At 37.4% G+C, this 20,355-nt stretch overlaps 1 protein-coding gene across 5 annotated transcripts; it reads right to left on the bottom strand.

Moving 5' to 3' along the window:
- Positions 1–797: 797 nt before the first annotated feature.
- LOC105032755 (katanin p80 WD40 repeat-containing subunit B1 homolog KTN80.4) lies at positions 798–16,192 on the bottom strand. 5 transcript variants are annotated; one of them, XM_010907302.4, is made up of 17 exons: positions 15,848–16,188; positions 14,078–14,208; positions 13,545–13,662; positions 12,958–13,184; positions 12,762–12,864; positions 8,493–8,563; positions 6,108–6,182; positions 5,879–6,022; positions 4,922–5,792; positions 4,672–4,728; positions 4,449–4,585; positions 3,543–3,668; positions 2,981–3,055; positions 2,747–2,859; positions 1,888–2,004; positions 1,738–1,806; positions 798–1,288 (listed from the first exon to the last, which is right to left on the bottom strand). In XM_010907302.4, exons 1-17 carry the CDS (start codon positions 15,870–15,872, stop codon positions 1,228–1,230), a joined length of 2,520 nt encoding a protein of 839 aa, XP_010905604.1. In that variant the 5' UTR covers positions 15,873–16,188; the 3' UTR covers positions 798–1,227. The 5 variants fall into 5 exon arrangements, 3 of the variants coding, with proteins under 3 accessions (XP_010905604.1, XP_010905609.1, XP_010905607.1); XM_010907307.4 differs by having other exon boundaries at positions 13,545–13,592; positions 15,848–16,027; XM_010907305.4 differs by lacking the exon at positions 3,543–3,668 and having other exon boundaries at positions 15,848–16,190.
- Positions 16,193–20,355: the final 4,163 nt, after the last annotated feature.

Here is a 20,355-nt window from a genome sequence, read left to right as displayed (position 1 = left end):
ATGGCTTAGCCGGGTCCCAGCTTCCGCTTCGCTCCATTAATTTTCGAAGTAAAATTTGCCGAGGCGGTCTATCTTGTTTCTCGCGAATCCACCAGCAACCACCGCTCTCCCAAATCCAAACCTCTCTATCTCCCCTCTTCGCAAACCGTTTGGTATGCTACCTCTTGAAGAAGTTGCTAACGTCTTAGAGTGGAGAGAGAGGAGATGATGTTGCAAGAGCAGATAGAGATTCACACTCCAATTACAATGTCAGAGGGTATAAAATATAACTACAATTAATCCTATAGCTTTAGCTTTGCTCATGCCATTTATCACATACAGGACTCGTTTGGTTTGCAGGAAGAGGCAGGGAGAAAGTGTGGTCAACACAAAAATGGGAAGAAGTCTCATACTTAATTGGAGTTTTATAGGAAAAAGAATGAAAACTAGCATTGCAATCAAAATAAGATTCCCGTATATCATGAGAAAGAAAATCCATATGAGACAAAAAAAAATTCAATTTCCACCGATTATTTCTAATACATCCTTACACTTTTAAATAGAATAGAATAAAATCTTTCTCTTTGTTAAAAAGAGATATTTTACATAATTTAATGTTTCTAAAAAAATAAATATTTAACTAAACATAAGCCACTTCAGAATATATTATTTTTTCATTATCAATCAAACGTTCAAAAAACACTTTCCCAGATATCATACACCAGACATCATAGCAAATGCCGGCAGTCAAATAGAAGAAAAAGAAATCAAAGTAGGTATATGCTAGTTACAAAAGTCTTCAAGAGGATCGGCTCATCTGATCAAAAAATAAGTGCATGTATCATATGCTAGAAATATTTATCAATTAAGCATGCCCCCAAATCCACCCTTGTCCAATATATGGAGGTCTACAAATAACTGTGTAGAAGACAATTGACATGATGTTCTAAAGAATATTGTCTAACTGAACGTTATTATACATACAACATATACCAGAAGCTGGCAAAATTGATGAAGTAGATCCATGTCGGATTATGCAGCAGGCTCTGGAGGATAATGAATCTGGTAGCTTGGTTAGGACTAGGGGACTGCCAGGCCCAATAGATTGTCATCAGAAGCAGTAGGCAAGGAATACTGGGGTTGATTACTTGGATGGTACCCAGGACTTAAAAGCAGGAGTTTTTTTTTTCTTTGTATCAAAAGAGACGTAAAAGTGTAGTCAGAAGAAACTTTGGCTGCTTTGGTCGGTCATAAGTCAAGCAAGAAGAGATTCAATTCCTGAGCATGTCTTCCTAGCAGCCCCTCTCTTCTGCAACAGGACCACAGAAACATTAGGAAGACATCAACCAAATTCAAATTTAATGGTAAAGACGAAAGTTTCTGATACTCTTAAATAATTATGATTTATTACATTACAAAGAAAACTGATGCAATTTTAATATAAATCATAACATGAACAAGAGTATGAGCAGAAAACATAGGAACACCAACCAGTGTCATTTGCTAGCAAAGATTGTCAAATAAAAAGGTAAAAAAACATATTTCTTAGTTTTAAATTTATGATTGAAACTTGAGCACGGCTCATTGGACAGTTAAAGGTTGCAGTAGAACACAAAGCCTGACTGAACCAACTCAATTAAAATTTCTCAAGTTAGTCAGGTGTTGAACAGCAATCTCTAACTACTCCAGAAGCTTATGCCCACATCAACATGTCATGACAGCTTCTGTCCAATAGCGCAACTAAAAGAGCTTCATTACCTAATCAGGGAAGGGAGCATTTGTTTTATCTTTTCCAAGTGGTTGAAGCAGTTACTGCAACGCTCCAACCTGTGTTCACCGTTCAAAACATCAATGGACTAAAAATTTGATATCTTAAAACCAACAGGGGAGAAAAATCAATATATGGACCTCTGCTCTGCCTGAAGATCAACCCCTACTAGTGAAGATGCCGACATTGTTGAATGGATAACCGGTCCAAAGATCTTCACAAGCTCCAATAGCATTTCCAGGGCGACAATAAGGTGCCTGTACAATTAAAGCATGAGTGAGTCGTAGCAAGTTACCATTTATTAGTATTAAACACAATTAATCCATAAAAATGAATGCAAACCACAGTGAGTATTACAAATGAATCTGCTGACAGAAACAGGCAAAATAACAGCTACAGAAGGGGAAAAAGGTGTGGTGGAAGGGAGGGATGAAGACAAGAGGGTATTCTTTTTGCTATATATGAAAACATTGTTTAGATATATTCTTAGATATTTATGTTTCCATACACTGTCAACGAATCGGGTAAATTTTCTGGAGGAAAGAGAGAGTTAAAAGGCAAGTTTCACTAATACAATAATTACGCAAATATTCTGTACAGAAAAATAATTATACTTGATAGCCCATCAACCTTATTACAAGAATCTTGTGATATATAAGAGACCAATGTTTTTTTTCCCCCAAAAAAAAGACTTGTAACTATGCTGTTGAATTTTGAAATAAGAATGCCAGTAAAGGGCTTGACTCAAAAATAAAAGCTGCTAGGCCATTATATTGTTGAAAACAAAGAAACTAATTTTGCCGTCCAAATTTGAAATTACATACATAACAAGCAATATACAGAGAAGTAGGTAACTGAAAGCTAAGGTTATCCGATGATCCAAAACAGGCATCAATATGAAATTCAGGTGGTGACCTAGATCCTAGCAGATGATTTCATATTTGTATCTACTGGTCATCCATTAAGATCTATCAGAGAAGCCAACTTCGTCTATTCTACCTTTCAGTCCTGCTGTTCAATAAACCCACAAGAAGCGGAAGCAAGCACGAGAAAAGTTCAAGAGTAAAAAGGTCAATTTTCTCCTTGAGAATACTGATAAGATCTACCTGAACCTGCAATTTGCATATTAAAAATAATTAATGAAAACAAAGAAATGAATTGACGGCTGATTCATCCAGAAACCAAGAAAGCTAAACACAGGCTGAAAATGAATGGCCTGAAAGGAATACCTACAGAATGGTCAGGCAACTTCACTACTGCATTGATTGCACCTTTAATACCATTTTGTTCCCAAAAGTGCCTCACCGCCTGCAAATCTCAAGTCAGTACCCCTTTTCTGCTGTTATAAATGCTAATGCTTGTGGCTACAATACTATATGTATCTGCACAAATTCTTGATTGAACTCTACATGAAGAATTTCTCCTTCTTAAAGAAGGAACAGATATGCAAAATATGGTATATACCATGCAAGGCAGATAAGAGTACACAAAGGCATGTGCCTCGATACGGTGCATGCTAGTTTGTATTTGTCCAAGCTTGTGCAATATGGTCTAGGCACACCAGAAGAGACTTGCCAAGACCCTTTTATTTGCCATGTGCCCTCGTATATGACCAGGCAGATGACTAGCTTGGCATGGTATAGTATTGTATCATGCCAGCATGTGACTGGCACAAGCATGCTTTGAATGCCATAATGCTAAAATTTGAGTGCATAAAATAATGCTTCTATATGATGCACATCATTATGCAAATCAGTTAAGCATCAACAGATCAAGTTCGGTAATTGGAAGTAACCTGTAACTTTGTTAGCCGAGATTTTACAGCATTAATGAATACATTATGGTTTTGCAATAGTATATCTGGAACAAAATCATCATCCGCTGACATCACGTCCCTTTCAGAGGTTTTCTCTGGTGCTTTCTGCACATCATAAAGCACCACAAAATAGTGATTACTTCTAACTAGACAAGAAGCATCGCACTAAAATCATGTGAAAAGTTCATACTAGTTGAGAAATGGCCAGCATTCATAAAAATCTTGGTACAACTTATCCTGTCTCTGCTAAAATTCACATCTCATTTTTGACACAGAACAAGACCTAAAAGGCCTGTTGGAACTAGCAACCATTGATTAAGTTGAGAACAAGGAATACCAATGGACCCTTCATTTCAAGGAACATTCAAAACGTTTAGCAATATGTGCACACTAGCTTCCGTAATGGTACCTGACTATTTCTTGATAATTTTCAATTGCCCATAAAATCATATTTAACAGACAGTTCATGTATATCTTATAAGTGTCAATGGGCTGTTGGAAGATTGGAAATTGCATCAACGTGCCAAAATGGACTTTTCTCATACATGTATGGGTGCCAAAAGTGTACTTGAATGTGTATAATCAGTGTCCACAAATGCTTCTTGAAGAGTGGCTTCATGAGTAACAAGTCATAATTGAGTACAGATATTTGCATGATCATACCGACTCCGCAATAATCAGTGAAGCTTGTCATCTATTTATGATCAGCTTACGAGAATCCGAAAGTTATTAACAAAATATATAGATTAACCGTGTCAGTTGTCACTCGGACATGGAAACAGGAAATATCATTTACAGATAGCTCAAGTGTCAAAACCATCCAAGATGTAGATTGAGAAAAATATACAAATTAAATAAAAGAAGTTCAGATTTAAAAAAACATACAAGCAAAGATGCTGAAGTGTCATTGCTGTGGGCTGGGTCAGAGGAAGAACTAATTGTTGCTGAGTAACCACTATTAAATCTTTCTCTTTTTTCCCAGCTTTCAACTAGAGATCGTGTCCTTCCAAGTTGAACGGCCACTACCAATATAAACACAAACATTATCAAATATGTATAACAATCTAAAAAACTAAAGAAGATATCTCCAGAAATCTCTCTTCCACACCTCCTCTGACATATTTGACTGAATTTGTTTCACTGTTAGAGCATGGTGCTTCAGCATCTGCAGGGGAAAATAAATTGTGTTTCAGATAATCATGTCCTAATATAGCAAAAATATTGCTTCCTCATAATTTCGCCATTAGTGCAAAAACAATAAGAACATATATAAGTCAGCCTGTCAGCAGACACAATCAAAGATCAGAAATTTTCAAATGAAGCTTCAACTTCCACAAAAGTAGAGGACAAGTGTTTACTTTTGTCAGTATATACTTGTAACGGCTCCTCCAATAACATTATTTTTTCAAATTTTTCTGCAATGCTTTTGGTCCTTCTATGGTTTCCTTCATCAGCTTCTGCAGCTTCTTGGCTCACAGCTGTCTTGGAGAGTAACTTTGGGTCCAAAACACCTAAATTATTACTCATGCCACTCAAAGGCCCGGATACAGTTGCAATCAATTCGCCCTCACTACAACCACCAAGAAAAGATGGCTTCCGCATTTGAGTTGGTTTGCAGAGCATCGAACCCTGAGTTGTTGCTTCAGTGTCTGCAATTACTTTTCTAGAACTACCAGGAGTGTCCTGGTTTAAACTGTCTCTTGGTACAACAACAGGCATGGATACAGGATTAGCAATTGCCTGGACATCCATCACTGCATTTGCCTCCATCATTGAGCCTTTCCTCAAGGTTAATGAATTATGCATACTCATTACAGTTGAACATGATGAGATCGGCCTTGTTGCAAAACCTGATTCCATTCTGTTCAGAGTATTAGAAGGGCTCTCTGTAGCTTTAACAACCCTGAATGTAGTAGAATTCACAGCGGATGCTTTGGAAGTAGACTTCCGATCAAATCCTTGTGGAGTACTATGGCTTATGGCGCTTTTATTCCTTTTGACATCAGTTGAATTCATTGAAGCCATGCTTGAAGCATAAGTAGAATTGATCCCTTGTAGGACACTTTCTTTTGGTTTACCTCCAAAGTCATGATGTCCTGTAATCAGTGCAGTACTAGATTTTATGTTGCTTTCCATCAGCTTGGTAGAATGATCTTCCCCATTACTATATACAGGCTCCATAAGATCATATGTTTTTGACACCACACCAACAGCATATGGTCCAATTAGCTGAAATAGAAAAGCCATTTGCTTCAATACAGAGAGACAAGAAAAGGAATAATTCAAAATATTTCAAAATAAAGCTAAGTATTTACTGATATATCAGCAACCCAAACTCCAACACGACTTTCATGATAGGAGCATCCCAAAAGTTTTCCTTCATAAATACTGAGATCACCCAAAGTAGACCACCCCATATCAACAACATCATGACATCTTATAGGCTCCCAGGAGAAAACCTAGAATGTAAACCAATAAATCAAGCAACAATAGTTTCTACAGATAAATATCACACACAATTAAAACACAAAAATATATATATACCTTTAGGGTTACATCCAAACCACAAAATAGAGTTCGTCCATCGGGATGAAAGATCATGGAGCGTACCCCAGTAACCTGAGATGGCACCAATTCAGAATTTTGCAGATTTGAAAGGTAGTTGTATATGAGTGTTTTCCATTCTCTAATTCAAGATTTTTTTATTATTATTATAAATTTCATTCTAGCAACTAATTTATTATGAAACTATGAAAACATGAGCAGAAAATAGAAAACTTTAAGAAGAAGATACAGGTACAAGCATAAGACAACTAAGAAAGCATGGATGAATTGTCTCTTTCAGAGCAAATGCAACAAAAAAAAAATAAAGATTTTGTTGATAATTTAATAGACAATATATGAGTATAGAGTATATAGACTTATCATTTAAATTATGACTGAAAGATATTAGGAAAATTGGGATCTCTAGTACTAATATCTCATAGAAAGATATAGATGAATCAAAAAAATCAAATCAGGAAAAAATAGATTTATGACACTTCCTGAACGACCAGTAATGTTCAATACTGCAATGGCAGTGATGGGAGGTCAATATGTGTTTGATTTGGATTACAAAGGAAATGTGGTCTCTGCCCAGTCATTTATCTTTCGGAAGCTCCTTATCCATGCAAAACCTTGTAAAGTGGGGCTGGCATTTTAATTGCAGGTGAGGAAGGAGAAAAACCAGGGACAGCCTAGGTAGTCAGCAAGCCAGTACGGCAGATCGAAAAACCAACCAGCTTCCTTACAGAATGAAACTGATATCCAAAAAACTCACTTTCTCCTCAAATGCGTCTTTGTCTTGCAAACCATGTGTTAGTTCAAGTGTTGGTTCTTGATTTTTATGTAGGATGTTCAGAATCTTCTTAGTGCTGACCTTTAGACTGAAACTAACAACTAATCCATTGTTTCACCAAAATCCACCATAATCTGAATATAATTTTAGCATGTTTATGTCTACTTTTTCTTCTTGATATATCTTTAGGAAATATGAAAAATGTAAAATAAAGAAATAAGACAGATACAGAGGCGATGATAGCCCTAAGGTGCATGCCAAACAAGAGAGGAATAATGAGGAATATGCACGAAAAAAGTCTTAATTAATTCTTCAGCATACTATTTTTGACTTAAACAAGGAATCTTCAATGAGATTTCAACTAAAACTACAAGTTTGTAGATACGCATGTTTCAGGGTCCTTAAACCTTACAGAATCATCAAAATTCCATTTTCTTTAATGAAAACTGGGCCACAGGATGTTATCTGAATTGACAGGAGAATATCAGATATGCAGGGTTAGTCATGCAAGCCCACAACACTATTAATTGTTTGTTGCCATGGCTGCAGCTCAGGTATTCACTATATCAAGACCAGATCAAGCTATAGATAAAGTTTTCGCTTAGAGAAAATTTAAGTTGAGTGAAGGGTTAGTAAAGTGTGAGAATCAAGCTTTATTTGCTAATACACTCAAGCTTTATTTGCTAATACCCTCTAGCATATCTAGGTGCATGATTCATAAGTATCTGACATAAAAACCTTCAGAAACCCTGAGCCATGTCTGCACAAGTTTTCATGCTTGTCTATATGTATATGTTGAATATAATATATAAGCATCAGGTTAGCTGGCCATGGCTCAATAATACTGGCAAGAGCTAGAGGTACAAAATGCTAACAGGAATAGCTAATGCCATAATGCTTTAATAATATGAGGTCCTACAAAGTGCCATTGTCCATGCCACTGGTGCCACATAAAGAAACTAAACTTGGGGAGTCCTGATGGCAATGATGTGCTTGTGAGTATAGTATGTTTCTCAATGCTTTGGATTAATGTTTTCATCTCTACTTGGCTACTTGCTTTCAAAATACAACGAAGCTCATCAAAGTTGAAGTCAACACAATCTCATTAAATACTTGTGCAATTGAAGGTATCTGAATATCTTCAAAGAAACATGCCAAGCATCAATAACTCACATTAGATATTTTGCATCCTGTGAGTTCAAAATTAGATAGGAGACCGTAACATATGACTGTACTAATTTTTCCTTGAACTGTTAGATATTTGGCAGAAGAGGAAGAGAATATCTAGGCAACCATTTGAATCCCTGCACTTGTGACTTGCAAAATAGGTAATGCTGCATTAGCTGCACTCCCAAAAAGGAAAATTAAGAGCAAGCTATAATATTAAGCTGAAGCCCTTAAACTGAACGAAGGTCAGAGAGAACCTTATCCAACCATAGTAATTTAAGTACTGAATGCTCATCTAAAAGGATAGTAAATCACCAATGTTGCAAGATTTTAAGTAAATCACTGATGGTGCAAGATTTTAAGTGTCGAAACAAGTATAATGAAGTCCATGTTTCTTCTTCCAACAGAAAAGACACCTTACATACCTCTGGCCCTGCAGAACCTATTAGTTCAAATGTTTCTAGGTCCCAAAACTTTACAGTTCGATCAGCTGAACCTGGAAATTATTCACATGCTAGCCTCATTAATTGTTTTTGCACACGATGCATGAAGTACACATCAACAAATTCTAAGATCTTCAATGAACTAAAAGAGCATTAGATTAAATAGTGCAATTGAAACATATTATAGAAGTCCAGTAGACCACCACGAGAATTTACAATGATTATGTAACTGCATGATATATACTTCAAGTGATGGGAGTTAAATTCAAGTGGAGATGCAAATTATGGGCATCTTGTTTCTTATTCAGATGGAATACAAGCTATGCACATCTTCTTAAGCTTAACATGACTTTCAAAATTGTGGGTTGGTTTTAGCGTAAGCCGAATTCTACCACAGCGGTTGATTCCAAACATACCAACATGGACCAATCGGTTGCTGGCATGGTTCAACCGATCGAAACGAGAATTATTAGCCCTTGAAAATCAAAGGCTCAAAGACCTCCAGCTCCATTGTTTGAAGCCCTCGATCCCCATCGACGATGACAACGTCCAACAACAATGATCATGTCGTTGCGGCCAAATGAGTCCTCTCTCTGGTCCTCATCACCGTATCTAGAGTCATCGGACTGCTTGTGTGATAACCTGATCTATCGCACAAATCTCAAAGCAGCCCAAAAAATTGAAAAGAGAACCAAAATGCTAGAGGAAGAGGGGAGTCTTCTTCTCCATTTGATAAAAGCTGGAGTCCTAGGGCAAAGAGGACCCTAAGGCTCTCTATTTATATCCACCATGAACCCCCACAGCTCTCTACTTGCAAATATTGAGCCTTCTTCTCTCCCTTTTCTCTTATTGAAACTGCGACCTCCCATTCTTGCACTCGCCAAAAATTGAGGTCGAAGACGTCATTGGAGTCCAAGGTAAGCCCCAATCCCACCTCCTCTCTCTATTTCCCTTTTTCCCATGGCATTTGACACCATCGCCAACTACTAATTTCGTCAAAAAACCATAAAGAAAGATTTTCCTATTTTTCGGCATTTACTCTCCTTTATTCCGGCCGCCGGCATTGCCTTCCCTTAAAGCCAAGCCCAAGGCCGAGTACCCCAGCCTCCCCACGACCCTCTACAAAGAGTCCATGGCCGTTGGCAAGCGGCCAACAGCCAAAGAACAATGGAAACCCCTCCATCCCCTGCTTTATCTGATCATCTTTCCTTTGATTTCAATCGGCTGATCATCATTTGCAGGCATCCACCGCTGCCCACCATCGGCCACTTGCTGCCGCCACCCATTGCTAGTCTTCCAGCCATGAACCACCAACCCCTTCCTCCCCTATTCGGCCAACAAAAAGGAAGAAGAAAGGGGGAAAAAAAGAAAGAAAAGAGAGAGAAGTGTGTCTCTCTCCTCTCTCTCATGTCTTTCTCTACCCTCTCTTTCTCTCTCTTAAAAAAAAAGAAAACAAAAGAAATAACGTTTCATTCTCTCTCTCATGCTTTATTATGACAATTGATTTCATGAATATTTTTATAAAAGACTTATTTACGAAGTACAAATTGGATTATACCATTCAGTGTTTTTCCCACCTACAATGTGTATGTTCTAAGAAAATACATAAATATTTTAAAGACTCAGATTGCTATGACAGCCTCACTGAAGTGGGATCAATCGACAAACGATCCTGTACCAATGGGCACAAAGTAGATAATGAATACGAATTATGATATCTTGTCGATTATATGATAACAGTCGTATCACAGGTATAAGGTAAATACAGCACGAATATCTGTAAGTAATGTCTTGAAACATGATATGAACACATGAAAAGAACAATTTATGAATCATCATATTTATGAAATATTCATGATTTATGCATGCATGGCTGATTGTATGATTTGTTTTATTATATGTCCTATGAAAAATTTTATGTTGTGTTATTTTTTATTTTCTCAATATTACATTATCATAGAAAAATTTATACTTGATTCGATAAGGAAGCATAGGTTTTACTTACTGAGATAGTGTAGCTCATATCTCTTTATTTTTCTTTTTCATTTACAAAAGAATAAGATTAGGAATAACGGAGGATCCAAGCTTGGAGGCCTACATAGCAACCTTGAAAATATGTAGCTGAACTTAATTGATTGAATGACCATGAACTTGTAGTTGACTATTTCTGAATTTTGAGACATGAATTTTGGTATTTGGTATTGGATTTAGATGCTCTAAACCAATCTTGATTTAATTACTTGATGAATAATGAAATTGAATTTTTTATTATATTTTATTTGTGATGGATTTTAGCTAATTATGATCGATAGATTTTGTATTATCATGGGTTGTACCCTTCAATAGCATGACCATATTATGTCCCGAATTTGGGATGTGACAGCTTGAAGCTCTCGAAACCCTCGCTTCACTTCTCTTCCCTCTTCCGCCTCCCCCTCCAGCCTCTATCCCCTCACAAAGCTGTTGTCAGATGTCCTCTCTCTAGCCACATCTAGTCTCTCTCTCTCATCCAGAGGCCTCAACCGCTCCCACCCTCTCCTTCCTCTCCCCCCTCTCCCTTTTCCTCCTCCTAGTTTTAATACACCAATTCTATACAGTACATATGGGTACCATACTTGTACCAATCTCCAGCTGGTTTGACTCATACCAATTCGACGAACCTTGTTTGGTTTATAGTTCAGCAATACCTATAAACCCGCATAGCAATTGGTGGTGTTTTGAGACTCCAACTAAATTTGGCTCTTTGGCTTATAGTGCATCTTGGAGATGGATATAGTTCCCTAAAAAAAATCTTGTCTTTTTCCTCTCTATCTAAACTCATTCCAAGGCAAGAAAACTTTCTCTAATTGCATAAGCCAAACCAATATTGCTAAGATGGTAGGTGTCCTACTTGCTAACAGGTATACAGATTTCAAACCCAAGCTCTTTTCTTGTCCAATGATCCAAGGCAAAAACCCATCACAAATGAGCTTGAATTTAAATGCATAATCCTTGGTCCTCAAGGTAGACACATTAAAGCCTTGTTGATGACATTATGGTCAATATATAATAAAACATGGCATTGATACATAAGCACTAGGGGTATGCATGATTTGGTTCGGATCGGTTTAGGGTTATTTTTGGAACCAAACTGATTTAAACCAATTTCCTAAAACCAAAACAGAAACCAAGCCGACATGCTTTAAAAAAAAAGGGTTTAAACCGACCCGAAAAATTTGATTCAGATCAGTTGGGTTTATCAAGTAGATGTTTAATGGGTTGGGCCACATAGGCCAGGCTAAGTTTAAATATAAAGATTCCATTTTATATAGGATTGATGTTCAATGGGTTGGACTACATGGGCCACACTAAGTCTATGCATAAAAAAAAATAAAATAAAATACATATGATTCGGGTTGGATTGGGATACATACATACATATAGGTCAAGTCAAGTTAGGTTGGGTCAGTTTGAATGTATATACTTAAATATACATATGATTCAGGTTGGGTTGAGTTAGGTTGGTTAAAATCAATTTTCTAGAAACTCAAACCAAAGCCGAACCAAATTTTTTCAATTCAAGGCTTTCTCAAACTAACTCCAAACTGATTTTTTTTTTTTTTTTTTTTAAAAAGCAGTATAAACTAAACCAATGAGACCAGTTCGGGTTGGGTTCGTGGTTTGGCTGGTTTCTTGTATACCTCTAATCAAGGTTTTACATTCCGACGGAAGGGGGTGTCCTGGCCGTTATATCCCATTCTTGTGAGGAAAGGAGACTAGAACAGGCTCAAACTCTGAAACCCATCCACACATGGAGAGAAGAAGAAAAAGGAAAGAAGGAAAGGAAAGAAAAATGAAAAAAGAAAACAATGAAAGGAATGAAGAAAAAAATAACAAAAAAAGGCAGGAAGAAAGAAGAAAAAGAACGAACAAGGAAAGAAAAGAAAGGAAGAAAGAAAAAAAGAAAGAAAAGAAGAAAGAAAAAGAAAAAAGAAAAAAAGAAAGAAACAAAGGAAAGAAGAAGAGAAGAAAGATGAAGGATATCTACTAGAATGCATGACCGGAATTTCTATTGGGACAGAACGAGACAGTGGGTTGTCCCATTCCATAGAGAAATCGGGACACCTTTGTCTTGGGAGATTTAAAACCTTGTCCCTAATAAGAACTAGCATGACGTTACAAAAGCATAATATGCAAGCTACAAAGAACAAAATATAAAAGCAAATTTCTACTACCAACCAATTTTAAAAATCTGAAAAAGAAGAAACATACCTGTTGCAAGTAAAAACTCATGAGGATGAAAATCTATGCACCGGATTTGTCCTTTATGGAACTTAAAGTCATGAAGAAGTTTCCCTGCGGTCAAATCCCATACCTGTACAGGTAGTTCAAAAAGGGTTTTAGTTTTTCTTCCCGATGGAAGAACACAAGTAGCAATAGTATAAGTAGCATTAACAGCAAGCATCACCTTCACTACATTATCTTCTCCACCAGTAACAACCCACCGCCCATCTGGAGTAAATTTGATTGTTCGAATTCCGCGTGTGTGGCCCTTGTAGGTGTGGATGCATCCCTTTTTTCTAATATCCCAAATCTTGAGATCGGTGTCCGAAGAACCGGATGCAAAGAACTCACCAAATGGATGGAATTCAACAGAGGTACAATTGAATCTGTGCCCGCTAAGAGTGCGTACAACTACACTTCAACATCAAGAACAGCAACATTAGCTGATATATGCCTTCCTACCTACTGACATTAGTGTGACAACTAGAATGGGCTGATATAATGTTTAAAGATGAAGTCTTCAAACTGGAGTCTACTGGATAACATGAACAAATGGGTCCCAAAAAGCTACAGAAGTTCAGCAAAATAACTCATACCAAAAGCCTTGATATGCAATGTTGTAGCAGTTGTGGGTTGTGATATTTTAATATCACAGATTGCAAAAAGTCACAAAAGGCAAATTATGAAGTTCTGAACCAAAATTGCCCATCAAAGCATAAGTGCTAGAACTATAGTTCATTGTTTCCAGTAATTCAGGTGTATATAACTTACTCTTTGCCTCTTCCAAATCCCACAGCTTAATCGAACCATTGGAAGATCCTGCAAGAACCAAGACCTCCGCTGAATCAAATGCTACAGACTCAACTGCACTAGTGTGACCACATAAGCTCTGCAATTTTACAAAAGACAATCAACAATGAGACATGTACTTATGATTTCTAAATCATAACAGCATATCATGGCTTTAAGCAATGATATGGAAAACAAAATGATGAAGCAATTTTATACCATAAAATTGTTACATCTATAACCATGGTGTTTCCAATAAGATCCCACATCCTGTGAGGATTCAGGTGCAAACAAAGGGGTTTAAAAAGAACATGATATATATATACACATGGATTTGCCTATGTGTCAATGCAAACATGCATGTTCTTTTCATCTTGATAGCACACTCCTTGAGCTAACAGTTTCAAATTTCTATAGCAACTAAGTAGCGGAGGTTGGCCTTCAAATATAGGGCAATAGCAAGAACCAAACCACACAAGGAATAAGGAGAATATAGGTTAGGGCTTAGGACTAACCAGCAATGGAGTTGGTTTGCCAATTGCCCATAGATTCACCTTGCGATCATCACCACCAGTAACAAAAACTCTGCTTGATTTCTTTCCAATATTTAAACAGTTTACATCAGATGTATGTGCTACGAATTCCTCTAAGCATCCAGTTCAAGAAAAAACAAGAAACAATGGAAAATAATAGTGATACTAGTAACTTACTAAGCATGGACCAGTTCTGGATACATAGATCAAGAATAGACTTGCATTAAAAAAAGGTTCTTAAGGGTAAATGATGAGGTGAGACAATCATTTTCTCCAGATCAGAAAAGAGAATTCGTTAATTGTTAAAGGGAAGGGAACACATAAACTTATTAAAACTGAAAGCATGTCTTGTTCCAAAGTTTGTGCATCCATCTTATTTGGGAAACCTTCACAAGGAGTGGTCCTGATGCAAGCTATAGATAAGCACAAATCATAGCATGGTAAAAAAGTACATCTGATTTTTCTTTAAAATCTGAATACCTCATGAGCCACATCTGCTCAGTTGCTGAAACTGCTGGAGTAAGCAGCAAAGAGCAACGCAAGAATGTTATATAATGATAATATTAACTAGAAATGGTAACAAAGAACCACAGTCCATTTCTTCTTGATCTCCCTTTGAGTCCTTCAGGGTTATCCTTGTCAAGGAATACATGCCATGGAAATGCTAGCTTTTCCATATCCTTTTTCAGCACTTTGATCCCTTTGAGAACCATTTTCCCTCAATATTTAAATCCACAAAAAGATCCATCCTCAGAATGGTAGTTTTCTGTCATTACATTCTCATCCAACAATCTAAATATCTTCTATTTCCAAGCAATGAAGATACAACCCTCAACTCAACCAATTCTAGAAAATTAATGAGGATTTATGAACTTATTTTCTGATAAAATTCCTCTAGGACCAAATTAGTTAGATAAAGAAACCCCTGAAAATGATTTGTCAACAGGACTTGAGCTTTTGGGCATCTAAATCTTGCAGGATCAATTTTAGCGAGAAAAACCTCAACATTCAGAAAAGAGCTATGCACTTAGAGATATGAACTTCAAATAAAAAACTATATATATATCGTTAAAGAACTCAGCCTGGTGAACCAATCACATAACGGAATAAGAAGAGAACAATCGAAATTTAAATAGAACTTAAACACAAAGTCAAAGAAACCATACGAACACAGAACTAGCAAGATCAGATAACTCCCCCACAGAAACGCTTCCGGTACTTATCTTTCTAAATCTACTCGAAGTCTCCAACCAACCAGAATGAAGCTCGATCGCAAGCCCTCACGAAATAGCATCATCAAACTGGATATTAGAATACCATCTTTTCAACATGATCGATTGCCAGTGAACCGTGTCACTAAGGACCAAAGTCTCAGCTCGTTCACATCGTATAAAATTCTCGACGTCCACCACATTCTTGCCATATATACATCACTTGAAAAATCTATCTTCAGCCCTCGATCTAAATGCGGTTTGCCCTCCAGATTTAAGTAAAAGGCCAGCCCTTTAATCGTACATGATAGCTGTTTGAATCCAATCGAGACACTTAAAACCTATCCAAGTCAAGCCCCTTAACCAAATCCACACTTCGTTTTCAACAAAAAGAGCTCTAAACTCTCCCGCCCCAAGAAAAAACGAAACATCGCACAAAGAACAAGATCCCGAGAAACATTGAGGCTAAAAAAATCCAGAAGAAATCGACAAGAAAAGATCGGGCCAAAAGGAGCAAAAGTTCGAGCCTCTTTAAGGATACGGAGCTTGTAACCGCGCTTCGCCATTAGCAGCGGAATCAACGCAATACGCCACCTGATCTTCGCATCAATTTCCCGAGAGAAGGCAGATCGGCGAGATGCGACCCGTAGCAAGCTATCGGAAGCTTCCCTGTTTGATTTAAGTCGTTGGAGCTCTCTTTCTCTCTCAGAGCTCGGCCATGGGGGGAGAGCGGGGGGTAGTAGAGGAGGAGGAGGAGGAGAGAGAGCGATGGGTGGAGATAGTGGTATGCGCGCAGTGGCTGAGGTTGCTTCGACGACTCCCCTTCGACCGAGAGAAAGGCTCGGTGAGGAGTCTAGAACCTTTTCCCAGCTCCAGACCTCAGGGTGGTTCCTTGCGGTGGTTATCGGTGTGACTGTTGATTTCAAGAAACTCGTGCAATTCCACTCGCTGACGAACACGAATGCAATAAGGTATAATCGCATCGCCCGTGCCACCCATATGAGGTGTAATTTGAACTAGTCCCGGCACGTAACATGCCGGGACTAGGTGATTTACGACAGTGGTGTAAGGCTTCTTATAGATAACTCCCTAGAGAGAAGGAATTTACAGATAAGTTCCGAATTGATTTTGCCGCTTGTCCCGGCTCGCCGTGCGTTGGGACCGATTGGTGGTTTGATGCAAGAAAACCTTTTTCACATCATCCAGTCCAGCTCTAACATAAGTGTCTCTCCAAAAATATCCCCCTATAGCATAGTTATACTTTTCTGAAATAAGTTTTAATTTAATGCTGTATTTCTTGTGAAATTCAATGCAAATACATATCATATTCCATTCAAATAAATATATATACACACATATGTATACCCATATATGCATGCATAAGAAATATACATACGGTATAGATAATTACAAACGATCATCACATTCCATACCAAATTAAAAACATCAATATATATCCATACAAGGTGATTATGTATAAGGATCCTTACATTCAACAGGCACAAAATCCAAATAAGGTGCTTATCAGTCCAAGAGTACACCTAACATATTCAATTAATTTAAAAGTCAGCAATTAACATAATTAGAAAACCAATTCACTGATAAACAACCATATGCAATATTAATTTAATTAGTTATTCACTAGTCTTCTAATTCTAAATTTTGATGCTCAAATTATTTCTAACCCTAAATTTTCTATTCTACCATGAACCATACTAATTAGCAAAGTTAAATAAATAAAATGCTCAAGGTTTTATCTCAATTTAAGGATCAGAATGTAAAATTCCTAGCTAGATTTCTTCTTATTTAGATGGATGTACTCACTGGAAATGAAACCAATAGTCAGAGAAAAATGAAAACTAAATATAGTAGATAGTGGAAAAATACAAGAGAGAGAGAGAGGAGAGGAGGGGAGAGAAGGTTGGTTGGGTCCATCATCCAATGATCCAAAACAGTTTGATCTGAGTAATTTTCAGTCAGATCATGAAACAAGAATTTGATCAAAGCAAAGAAGCATGATAGGAGTTCTCAATGGTAAGGTCCAGTGATGATCGATGAAGGATGGGATGGATGATGACACAATAGATAGTTACTGGTTCAATTTTGAGTTCTCAACTAGGGCAGATAAAAAGGAACAAAAGAAAAAAAAAAAAAGACCTTTTACTCAGATGACTCATATGCATATAGGGAGAAAAGAAAAAAAAAAATCGAATATAGAGAAGGTAACTAAAGGATGGCATGACCAATAGTGGAGGGGTGAGTCAAACTTACTAATGATGGTGGTGAGTGAGGGTGGGAGAATAGCAATCAATGGTGATGAGGGCCAGTGGTGAGCAATCGACAAAAAAAAAAAAAGAAGAGGAAATAGGGCACTAATAAAACATAGAATTAAAGAGGCCTAGTGCCCCTTCGAGCCTCAACTTGCTTGCTAGTAATTGATGTGAGGATTCTGCAGACATGTATTTAGTCCCACATCGATTATTTATAGAAAAGATCTTAAGTACTTATGCAAGATCAAAAAATCTAAATATATTTTGGACTAACTTTTTTAAATAAAGTTTTGGATTATTACAAATGATATTAGAGCCGACCTAGCCTATAGCCTATATGGATTAGGGGATACTATAGTATAAGGGGATGCTTGATTCACTATTGGAATCAGAATCCGAATGAAAATTGGAATATAATGAAAATTGGAGGATCAAATCCTCCGAAGCATCTAGTTTATGACTGGAATCAAAATCAGAATAGAAATTTGAATCCATAGAGAGGAATAGGGATTGAGTTTTAGGTAGATTGGGCCATTCCCATTCTACATCGGAATCAGAATCAGAATGAGACTCACTCCAACCAAGTGGTTGGAATGGGAGCCACTCATTTCGATTCCCATTTCAAACTTTTAGTCCCCCCAATCAAGCACTCCCTAAGTTCATTGGGACTCACCACAGGCTGATTATGGTGTTTATAAAAAGTATGTATAAATTTGGATCCTTAGCTTGGCACGGACGTCAAAACTTAAATGAGAGGAGTATGTAAGGATCTGTGTGGGCAATTATTTAATCCCACATCGATTATTTGTTGGAAAGATTATGGATATTTATATAGAGTCAAAAAATTTCAGTAATATCTTTTGGCTAGTTTTTTTGAATGACGTTTTGAATTATTATAATTGAGACTCTAGTATCAAGCCATAAAGGCATTGAGAGGGTTCAGTCGAAGGCCTGATAAGGTCCTTAACTTCAAAACTTGGTTAAGAGACCAAAACAAGGGAGGATATTCGATGAATAGGGGAGGTTTTTGGGCAATGGAACTTGATAATTTTAGATGAAAATCTGGTCAACATCAATGACCCTAAATAGAGCCAAGTAAGGAGGTGGAGGGCCGATACCTCGCTTCATCGAGGTCGAGGCTGTGCACAATAAGGAAAACTCCAAGAGAAAGAAGAGAAAGGGAGAGGTTGTGATCAGCGATGGTGGTGCATCATAAGGAAGGGGAGGCCTTTAAATAGATAGAAACCTCGGGTTTCCATAAACCCTGATAGCCATGGGATTCCAGCTCCCACTCTCATTACGAGTCTCTGTGATACCCTAGTATGTGCAGAGTACATGAGCGCACATCCAGCTTGTGGATTGAGTTGATTTGGGTGGAAACCTAGTCACACAGACAAGCTAGGCTTCACAATTTCTAATCCATGCATAGTTTAATAATTTATTCACAAGTTATTTTTGACTAGTTTGAAAAACTTTTATGCAATAAAAACTAATAATATCATATATTGTCAATGACAGTGATATTTTTTTGTTATCATTTGCTATTATTATCTCACCAAAACTTAACTACAATAGTATTGTGATAACCCAGCCAGCCCAAACGAAAAAAAAATAGATAACAGGGGAGAAGACTCCCGAAGGGAGTCTTCTTCCTCCTCTCGTCGGCTCCCAATCAGAGTCGGAGATGAGTTCCCTCCGGCTCTATTTAAGGAGGAGAACCCTCCTCTCTCCTCTCATCGAGAAATCCCGGGGCAAAACGGCAGCAATCGCCGAAAATTTCTCACGGAGACCCGTCGCTGTGCCGTCCAATTTCTCGCCGGAAAAGTTTCGCCGGCGACGGAGGTAAGCCTCCTCCTCTTCCTCTCTTCTCCCCCTTCCTTCCCGTGTCGATGTGCACGCTCGCTGGCGACCGGAGTCGCCGGATTTTGTTGCGAAAGAATTTTCTTTTTTTGCCGTTTTGCCGTCGCCGGTGGTCACCGTCGACCACCGGTTTGGCCCTCTTCTTATCGGTGAGTCACCCCCTCCTGCCGACGGCTGCGCTGTCGGCCAGCCACCCAACGAGGGGACCTCAAGGTCCCCTGTTTCAGCCCAAAACAAGTCCACGGGAAGAAGAAAAGAAAAAGAAGAAGAAGAAGAAGGAAAAGAAAAAGAAAAAGAAAAGAAGAAGAAGGAAAAGAAAAGAAAAAGAAAAGAAAAAGAAGAAAAAGAAAAGAAAAAGAAAAAGGAAAAAAAAAGAAGAAAAATAATATGATAATAATATAATAATAATAAATAGGATTTTCTCCTCTCTCTTCCGTGAAGAAAAAAAAAAAAAGAGAGAGAGAGAAAAGAAAAGAAAAGAAAAATCATTAAATTAATTAATAAATAATGATATAAATAATAAAATATGAGAAAGAAAGTTTCTCTCTCTTCCCTCTCTCTCTTCAGCCTGAACTAGTATTTTCTCTCTCTAGAATTGGACTTTTTCTCTCTACTTTCTATCTCTAGAATCCTCTCTCTAGATTATTTCTCTCTCCTAAGATTTTTAGAATTTTGAGAAGAATGATGATGAATTTAAATGATTCTCGTAATGGATTTTTGATCTGTGATCATCGGACGATACACCGACATCTACTTTGATCAGATCATGTATTTTTAGATTTTATTTCTCATGATCTTATTTAATTATCCACATGATAATTTTAGCATGATTTGATCTGATCGATCAGAATTTGTTGAATCATATTGTCTGAAGAATTCAAGATGAGTTTTCTCTCTCTAGAATTTTCTCTCTCTAAAA

This window comes from Elaeis guineensis, chromosome 6 (genome assembly GCF_000442705.2).
Source record: "Elaeis guineensis isolate ETL-2024a chromosome 6, EG11, whole genome shotgun sequence".
Taxonomy (NCBI): Eukaryota; Viridiplantae; Streptophyta; class Magnoliopsida; order Arecales; family Arecaceae; genus Elaeis; species Elaeis guineensis.
Note: the sequence above shows the minus strand (reverse complement) of the source record. Positions and strands in the feature narration are given on the sequence as shown.